Here is a 10,243-nt window from a genome sequence, read left to right as displayed (position 1 = left end):
GCTCTCAGTTTTACTCCAACATGTTGTCCCAATCTGGGGATGAAAAAGTTATTAATTATGAAGGCACTATATTCAAAATAAAGTGCCAATAGTGTTCTTCCAAAAAAGCAAAAAAAAAAAAAAAAATGTAGAAATTAATTTAATTACTTTTAATGTTATTCAAGGCCTTAATTTTCAAAAAAAAAAAAGAAAAAAAAAAGAAAAGAAATTTAATGACATTTAACCCCCTGCGGAAACCCTGTTAAATACTCATAACTTGCTGTAAAAAAAAAAAAAAAAAAAAAATTCAAGACGCAAAATTTTGATTTCCTCAAACCAAAACTGACTTTTATTTTTTTCCATACTGTAACACCAGTAATACAAAACTATGCATTTTTGAAAAATAAGATAGATTATTTCTTGTTATACTAGAAACATTTTACATTTTTAATTAGTTGGGAGAAAAAAATAAAACAATGGAAGGCAGATAATGAAATAAAACAAATAACAGCAACATGCTATAACTGGCCTTTATATGCCTTATTCAATAGGTACAACTGCAAGTAACATTGCAATCACAAAATTTTTTATAAAACCTAAAAAGTATTATACAGAACCTGCAAAATGTTGATTTTAAACAACAAAATTATTTCTTAATCTACATTTAAATGATCTTGGAAAAAAAGCCTGCAAAACTTGTGCGCATAGAACTGTAAAGTGCAGCTGTCAGCTGGAAGTACTTTGCCTGATTTGACTTGATTTGCCTGATACACAAGATGACGTTTGAAGGATAGCAGCATTATTCTGGGTTCCTCTGACCAAAGGGAAGAGCAGACTGGCTGCGGTCAGGGTCACTTAGACGGAGGATGCGGATCAGGCTATTGGCTGGCAGAGAACTGGGATACAGAAAGAACAGAACATTACATTTTTACTAGGACTACCAATTTATAACCGCGTTATGAATGATACAAAATATGGCAATCAAGTCTTCTAATGTAACCATCTACACATTTCTGCATGAACACTAGAGAAGCTCTTTACCTCATGCTCTGTGGTGTGAGGAAAATAAACTGTCTGTAGCGCTGACTGGCAGCGATTTTCAGCATCATGTCCATGGAGATCCTTCGATTGACCATGTCCTGAGAGAGCAAACACACAACACAGTGACTGCATGCTCTTCTCCAGGACTCCAGTCACCTGATTCTCTAGCCATGACAAATATCTTATTGTATTTGCAAAACATTTCTTCTTGATGAAAAGCAGTTGTGCCATCTAATATTTTTGTGAAAACCATGTGTATTTTTTTTAACAGGATTCCTTATATATACTCCTTACCATGTAGACATCGAACTCATCTAAAGCACGGAATGGAGCATCAGTTATGGCCCACAGTGACAAAACGAAGCACACGGTAGAAAACGAACGTTCCCCTCCAGAAAGTGATCGCATATCACTTAGAGTGGCCTTTCCACCCTCTCCTGGCTGAACCTGAAGAACAGACAGATGACCGTCATCATGAGAAACTACTGTACTTTTAAAAAGTCCAGGTTACTGCATGTAGAGTAAAATCCTGACCCCAAGGAGTTTTTTTTTTTTAAATCATAGGCTATTTAATAAGGCTGTGACGGTCGCTGTGACAACCACTGCCACCGGCCATAGTGCATGTGACGTCACACGCGTCACTCTACAACACACATAATACAAAGTTTTGTATACAAGAGTAATAACAGTAATAGTTGCAAATTGTTTTATGTAGACTATAAGTCGATGGTAACAGCGTTTCCTTTAGATTGGCAGGTTTGAGCACAGGAAGATACAGTTTATGCATTCAGCAAATTAATTGTGTATTTGGCGATGGACCTTAATTGGAAACCAAATATACATATCTGATCTGGAGCCATGTCCTTTCATTTCACCCATTTGTGTTTGTAAAAGTGTCTTCAAATTCCCGCGATCACAAACGCCTGGCTGGTCAGGTTTGGTGAGGCTTTCTCCAAATACGAATGAGATGGCTATAAATGAAATATGTTAACAAGAAATGTGGAAATGATTCCTATGTCAAAGAGAACGCGTGAAGATGAGGAGTTAATGCTTGGCGGCGGTACAGTGAACTTTGTCTACACCGGACACGACACTGCTGCGTCGCAACAGGTTGAGTCTGTCTAGTGTCTACTCCACACAGGAACATTTGAACACTGTGTCAGGACCTCATAAATAGAACTAGACAATTTACTGTCGGGGGGTTTGTCATGTCGTGCCACATCCAGTCCAGCATCACTGATTATAATGAGTTCTACAGTAGAGGTCGACCGATCGATTGGCTGGCCAATTTTTTGGCATATTTAAAATTAATCAGCATAGGCCTATGGGGTTCTGCAAACTAGGATGATTTGTAGGCAGGTGCATCTGTGGCCAGCTAAGTGTTGTTGTGGAATGCAGTACCGGAGAATCCCTCTCCCTCTTGAGACATGCGACAGAGCAGCTTACACTCTACAGTCATGGCTTGTTCACACACAGCTTCCGCTAATGATGGCAGGGCGAAACAAAACATTGCAAATGTGTATTTATGTTCTATTCTACTAGAATTGATGTGACCGTGCTCATCATATTCTTAAGTGCAACAAGTGAAAGTAGAAATACGTGAAATTCAGATGAACTTCTGGGCTGACTAATATGTGCACATTAACTTTCCTGTGTCTGTGGTTCTAACAGCCTCTCTCTCTCTCTCTCTCTATATATATATACACACAAACACACACACACACACATACATTTTTATACATAAATTATATAATTAACATCAATTACGTATGTATATTAACAGGTATGTATGCATATACGTATGTGGTAAAAATCTACCACCATCGTAGCCCTACTATTCAACAAAATTAAATTATACAAAACTGCATGCCTCTATGCACATATCCAATGTTTGTTCATCAAGAAAACAACTACATCAATGATGTCATCATTATGAAAAGTCTTACTGATATGGAGAGCGTCTCATTCTTATGGTCAAAGGTCATCTTCCCTATGTATCCTCTCTGAGACAGCATGGAATCAAAGTAGTACTTACAGCGCACAGAAAGATACCTGGAAACACACAGAAACACAACCTACATCATTATCATCAGTACCCTCAAATCTGCACTAAAACCACAGTTTTTTTTAAATGCACTGGTCAATTTTGAGATTCTGGGCTTTTTGTAACAAGTTGTTTCAGCTTAGTGTGAAAGAAAACATACTCGGTTACGAACGTAACCTCGGTTACGGAACGAGTACCATGTATGTGGAACAGCTCCTGAAGCCTGTTTTTTTTTATAATCTGTAAACTTTTTTAAACCAATGACAGCGCTGCGTAGCTGCGCGAGCCTGTGGCGATGTAGCGCACCAAAGCCCACCAAAATGGGCAGGGCGAATGGCTACATAAGCAGGTATACGTATCTCAGGGAACCGAGGTTACTTTCATAACAGAGTACATTCCTTTTCGATACTTCACTCATACTGCGTATGGGGAACGAATTCAACTGCGCCGTGCCACGGTAGGGAACGACAAGATTTATCTTGGACACCTTGGGGTCTAGGGGACAAGTGAGAGACGCTACACTGCTAAGAGGGAGCTAGCTCCCTGGAGGTGCCATGATGACGACAGTCTGATAGAGGCCGTCGTTATCATATCGAAAGGACCTGTTGGAAAGGCCGAGTCATGTGCGCATGCGCTATTTACTGTCAGTCATCGTCAGCAGAGAGCGGGACTGTATGAGTGGGACTGTACAAGCAAGACTGTGTGTGCAAAGTGCGTCAATAAATATATGTAAGTTGACTGTTCACCTAGTTTGGCGATCAATATTTGTTAAGGAGCTGTAAAGCCTTGATGTCATACTTTCATAAAGTGATGCATGTTCAAGAGAGATGAATCCGTTAATCTCGTGAGGTTGAGAGTTCGTGAATGTGCCGTTTTATGTTCAATATTACTTGCAATTTATAATATTTATATTGCACCCAGTGTTTGATTTGTACATATGTATGTATGACCGTTACATTAGTATTTGAAACTCTTGTTATTTCGAGTTAAGGACGCGATCTTTATGATTATGTGCCGTTCATTTAAATTACCTCAGATTTAGTTTCGGTTTTGTATGTTTATGCCATTTCTGACCACCGGGTGGCGGTGTTGCATATTCTCGTTGCTTGCATATTGATTTCTTTATTTAATATAGAATCGAACCTGATAATTCTTTATTTGAGAAATGTAGTTTTGGAAGTAATGTTTGTATAATAATACTAGAGACATTTGTTAATATATATCTTTATTTCTTTCCCTTTGTAGACCATAAACACACACATCTAAATACTTTAAGCAACCTGTGTACTGCTGTTCTGTGCAAAGCCAAAACTGTCAACAATAAACCTCCTTTGATCGAATCCATTGTGTTCTGATCGACACCCCATTGAGGAAAGCTAGAAATAATAAATCCTCACCTATTACAGTCCAATACTTCTAACGAACATATGGTCCTTCGAGCCGGAGATGGCATTCCTTATGGACAAAGAATTGATCAGTATCACTATGCAACCTGAAGAAGCATCTTCACAGATTGTCAGACCAAAACGTCAAGTTCATCTTCCTGCTTACCTAAGAGATTATGATCTTACGACAGTACATCATAGAGCAGGCAGCCAGCCGGTATCGCCTCACACAATACAGCATACACAGTGGCTTGGAGATGCTGCAGTGAACATCTCTTCACCTTCTACCAGAGGAACGAGTCCTATAAGTCAAGGTCCATGGGACACAGTGGATGAATGGTCGCCCATAGTCGGGGAAAGGGATCCTTTTATCCAAGGGATGGATAATATAGAACTGCAACAACCTAGCGCCAGCTACGCTCCAGTGCAGCCAGTTAATAGTCCTCAGACTTCTCCATATCATCGGCCATGGGAAAAACATGTCCACGCCGTTGCCAAGTACATCTTTCCCTGGACAGGATAGACTCCTCCCACATCCTGGAACGGCATCCTACAATCCACACTCCATGGTGTCTACATCTTTGCCCCCACCTACCTATGGTAAGCATCGCCAGACAGACTACACAAGAGCGTCACCTCTAAAGCCACACCAGCCCCTTCCTGCCACAACAGGTGACTCTAAAATGTTAGACATTCTGGGAACAATGATGGGTGAGCTTCAGATAATGAAAGATCTGATCTTAGCGGCGGCACCTACTAAATCACATATTCGGCCAACCATGTGTGGTGAACATGCTGGCCATGATTTCCCTTCCTGGCAACATGCTGAAAACCCAAGTCACCCTCTTTATCAGAGAACAGCTCTTCCTATGCCGGGCCTCCAAACAGATACTCCTGTCCCTCACTGGCATTCCAGGACATTGTATAAGTTCCCTAGAGAGTCTTTAGATTACCCTACACAGGTGCGTTCTCAGTCCCAGCAACCCACAGGGCCACAGTTAGTACACAGAGATCCTTATGCCTCTAACCTGAATCCTGTAAGACAAGAAACCACTTACCGAGGTCCAGTGCCAACCATACCCAACTTTTGTACTAAGGACCCCAGTGAGTTTGCTCGTTTAAAGATAGCTCTTGAGAACCTTCTACCATCAGATGCCACAGAGCTATTCCGGTACCAAATCTTGCTGGATCATTTGAAGCTAGATGAAGCTCGTCTGGTGGCAGATTCCTATCTCAATTCACCATTTCCGTACTCTGCTACCATGGCTGCTCTCAATGAAAGGTTTGGCCAGCCTGACAAGTTGGCACTCAAGAAGATTGCCAAAGTGATGGATTTCCCAGATATTCGACGAGGAGATACTGAGGCCTTTGACAAATTTGCTTTACAGATTAGGGCTTTGGTGGGTATGTTGGAAACTCTTGGAGACGAAGGTGAAGCCGAGCTTCGTTGTGGGTCACATGTAGAGAGGCTGCTGAGTAAGTTACCTGCTGAAATGAGATCAGGATTCCGAAGACAGATGTACCACCGTCCTGGGTCTGTGTATAACCTTCGTGAATTTTCACAGTGGCTCCAGTATGAGGCCTGGTGCCAAAGCAGTGAGACACAGATCAATTACAAGAGCCAGAGACCAGAACGCTGGAGAGAAACCAAACCCACTGCCCGTTCAGCTACCATCCTTCATGGAGTAGACGACATTGCCACAAAGATACCCTCAGCACCGTCTCAAGTTAGACCAGTTAAAGTGGAGAAACCTAAACTCCCACCTAGAGCTTTTTGTCCTTACTGCGATAACGAGGACCATTATCTTAGTCAATGTCCCACTTTTAAGTCCTTTGATAAACAGCAAATGATTGAATGGATCCAGACCAATCATCGTTGTTGGCGCTGTGGACGGGCACACCAAGCAGCCCAGTGCACACTCAAGAAGCCTTGTAGCATCTGCAAAGGGAAGCACTTACAAATCTTGCATGAGGTCAACACAAAGAGTACCAGAGAAGGTTCTTGCCTTGTTAGTTCAACCACTGAGACTCTGTACTTGGACAGACCCACCGACTGCAGGCGTGTTCTCCTAAAGGTCATCCGGGTCTTGCTGCGCTATGGAGGCAAGACACTCGACACCTATGCTGTCATGGATGATGGGTCCGAGCGCACTATTCTTCTTCCTGATGCCGCCCATGAGCTTGGTATACAAGGTCAAGCTGAAAACATAGCCTTACGGACCATCCGCCAAGATGTGCAGACCATCAGTGGAACCACGGTTACCTTCCACATATCTCCTGCCACTCAACCACAGAAGACCTTTAAGATCAATGCAGCATTCACTGCGAAACGTCTTGGTCTGGCCGATTACTCCTATCCTGTCAGTTTGTTGAAGTACAAGCATCTCAAAGATCTCCCCCTGCAGGCCTTTGAAAGAGTGAGTCCTTTACTTCTCATCGGAGCTGATAACACCCATCTAATCACACCAATTGCACCTGTCCGAATTGGTCCACTTGGTGGTCCGGCTGCCATAAAGACAAGGCTAGGATGGACACTGCAGGGACCAGCCAAGATCTTGGAGACCAAGTTGCAGCCACAGCAGTGCCTTTTCCTGTCTCTCACCCCTGCGGAACTAGAACTCAAAAGAGATGTTGAAAGGCTATGGCAACTTGATGTTTTGCCTTTCCGTTGTGAAAAGCAGGTGACAAGGTCCAGGGAGGACCAGGATGCCATTAACCTCTTAGAGACCAGGACAACTCACGTGGAGGTGAATGGAATATTACGTTACGCGACACCCTTGTTGCGCAGAAAGGCTTCACCCTCCTTTAGTGCTCCGAAAGAGGCTGTGGTTCCAAGTCTCCGGAGTATGGAACGACGACTAACCCAAAATCCAGAGAAAGCAGCCGTGTACAATGCTGAAATTGAAAAGCTGGAACTGAATGGAGCAGTTACCAAACTCTCAGCTGCTGCAAGCACTATGGCAGGGGAGACCTGGTATATCCCGCACCACTTAGTCAGCCACAATGATAAGGACCGTATTGTGTTCAATTGCTCTTTCCAATATAAAGGACTGAACCTCAATGATTCCTTGATGCCTGGTCCAACCTTGAGCCCTTCTCTGTTAGGTGTTCTACTTCGTTTCAGAGAGCATTGTGTTGCTATCAGCGGTGATATACGTGGAATGTTCCACCAAGTTATGCTCTTACCTGAGGACAAACCCCTCCTGCGCTTTCTCTGGCGTGGAATGAGACGCGGCGATCCCCTTGACGTCTATGAATGGCAGGTGCTGCCGTTCGGAACCACGTGCAGTCCCTGCTGTGCATCCTTCGCCCTCCAAAGACATGTCTCATCGCACAGCACAGCGGATGAAGATGTGAGACATTCTGTGGAACGCTGCTTTTATGTGGATAACTGTCTACAGAGCTTCCCATCTGCTCAAGAGGCACGGCAGTTACTAGACAAACTTCGTAAGCTGCTAGCGTCCGGAGGGTTTGATATCCGTCAATGGGCCAGCAACGTGCAAGAAGTCGTCAGTCACTTGCCACCAGAAGCCAGATCTCCCAAACTAGAGTTGTGGCTTTCACAGAATAAAGAAGACCCACGTGAATCCACCTTGGGACTGAATTGGCACTGTGAGTCGGACCACCTAGGATTTAAGCATAGACCTGTTACTTACAGTGCTCTGACGATGCGGAACATATATCGTGTGTTAGCAAGTCAGTATGACCCCCTTGGTGTCATTCTTCCTTTCACCACACGAGCCAAGGTGATTGTTCAACAGCTCTGGATTAAGAACAGGAACTGGGATGATCCACAACTTCCCGATGATCTTCAGCAGGCATGGAGGGTGTGGGAAGCTGAGCTTCAGTGCTTACCTCTTGTAGTACTCCCTAGGTGCTACATTCCATCCAGCATGGACAACTCAGAGGTCACTCGGGACATCCATATCTTCACCGATGCTTCTGAGAAGGCTTATGGGGCAGTCGCTTACCTTCGCTCAGAAGATCCATGCGGGAAGGTACACCTTTCATTCCTCATGGCCCGATCACGTGTTGCCCCACGTAAGCAGTGCTCAATTCCTAGACTGGAGCTGTGTGCTGCTCTAATAGGAGCGCAGATGGCCAAGCTGGCTGAAAATGAGCTCACCTTGAAGATCCAGAAGGTCACTTTCTGGACAGATTCAACAACTGTCCTCCACTGGTTACATTCCGAATCCTGCCGCTTCAAGGTGTTTGTGGGCACTAGGGTGGCAGAGATTCAAGAATTGACTGACCTTAAAGGATGGAATTACATTGACTCTTTCAGGAACCCTGCGGATGATCTTACCCGTGGTAAGAGCCTTAAGGACCTTATTGAACCCAATCGTTGGATCCAAGGGCCAAAATTCCTCCTCCAACCTCAGAGTACTTGGCCAGCACCACCAGTTGTGCACAGCTTAGTGCCTGATGATGCTACGGAATTAAAGCGAAGTGCCTTCTGTGGCGTGGTTAACTCATCAGCAGTGACAGCAGATGGTAGTAAGTTTAGTAGCTGGAAAGACTTGGTCGAAGCATTTAGATATTTATAAGAGTAAGGATGCCAGACAATTTGTTTGAAAGTCAGCTTTGATTGTTTCTAATAAACTGTTTAACTGCTCCCCCAAGTGGATATTAAATTATGTTGTGGGATAATTAAATATATTCTAAATAAACTACAAACATAAAATTATATAGATTTATTTTGTTCTTGCATTCTTTCTTGTAACTCCTTCCTCTCAGTGGCACAGATGACTGAATGGCTCATTATGCAGCTCATTATGCGGGCCTTTGCCTTCTCAGGTGTAAATCACAATGATATTCATGGTAGTTGACGCCTACTCGCATATGACTTTTACCAACAAAATGTGTCTTAGAAAATTTAAATCAATATATTGTTTTCTGTGAGTGAGTAAACAAGATGATTTTCACATCATTTAGAAAGAAAAATTCTAAGCTACAAGCTCCAGTTCTCAAAAATCCCGGGAACCATTGTTCTTTATGTGTTTTTTTTGCCTTATTCAAGTGTTTTAACATTTTTAGTTTTTCACTAACCACGCATAATATTTTTTTTCTCAAAAACACAATCATGTACATACATGCATTTCACATATTATTATAGCCCAGTTTGTGCTGATTACAGTGAGATTAGACTTTACCCATTTAGATATTTATAAGAAACTGAAAAAAGCACAAATGTCAGGGCATGACAAAACTTCTCCAGGCCCCAAAAATACCCTTAGACTCCAGAGGGTTAAGGACCTTATTGAACCCAATCGTTGGATCCAAGGGCCAAAATTCCTCCTCCAACCTCAGAGTACTTGGCCAGCACCACCAGTTGTGCACAGCTTAGTGCCTGATGATGCTACGGAATTAAAGCGAAGTGCCTTCTGTGGCGTGGTTAACTCATCAGCAGTGACAGCAGATGGTAGTAAGTTTAGTAGCTGGAAAGACTTGGTCGAAGCAGTAGCACAGGAGTTGCACAGGGCGGCAGAACAAAGTGGCTCCCCTCCAGCCAGTGCTTACCAAAAGGCAGAACTGACCACACTGAGACAGGTCCAGATGGATAGTTTTCATGAAGATTACCATCTGTTGAAGAGTGGTAAACCTGTTCGTTCTAGCAGCCGCTTACTTTGTCTCTCCCCAGAGTTCGACAGAACCGGTGAGGTAATACGGGTTGGAGGACGATTAAGGCGGGTGGAAGGATTAGACCCAAGCACAGTACACCCTATTGTGTTGGATTCCAGACACCCTAACACTCAGCTACTCATAAAGGAATATGATGCTCGCCTTTGCCATC

The 10,243-nt window shown here is 43.2% G+C and overlaps 1 protein-coding gene across 1 annotated transcript in view; it reads right to left on the bottom strand.

The window, feature by feature from the left end:
- Positions 1–311: 311 nt before the first annotated feature.
- The window catches only part of LOC132096781 (structural maintenance of chromosomes protein 6-like), a 53,744-nt gene continuing 43,812 nt past the window's right edge, over positions 312–10,243 (bottom strand). Inside the window, exons 24-27 of the mRNA XM_059502383.1 lie at positions 2,967–3,072; positions 1,315–1,467; positions 1,021–1,118; positions 312–875 (exon numbers count right to left, since the gene is read on the bottom strand). Of these exons, the coding sequence (XP_059358366.1) occupies positions 779–875; positions 1,021–1,118; positions 1,315–1,467; positions 2,967–3,072 (454 nt within the window). The 3' untranslated portion in view covers positions 312–778. The remainder of the gene's footprint in view (positions 876–1,020; positions 1,119–1,314; positions 1,468–2,966; positions 3,073–10,243) is intronic.

Source organism: Carassius carassius, chromosome 20, assembly GCF_963082965.1.
Source record: "Carassius carassius chromosome 20, fCarCar2.1, whole genome shotgun sequence".
In the NCBI taxonomy this organism is placed as follows: domain Eukaryota; kingdom Metazoa; phylum Chordata; class Actinopteri; order Cypriniformes; family Cyprinidae; genus Carassius; species Carassius carassius.
Note: the sequence above shows the minus strand (reverse complement) of the source record. Positions and strands in the feature narration are given on the sequence as shown.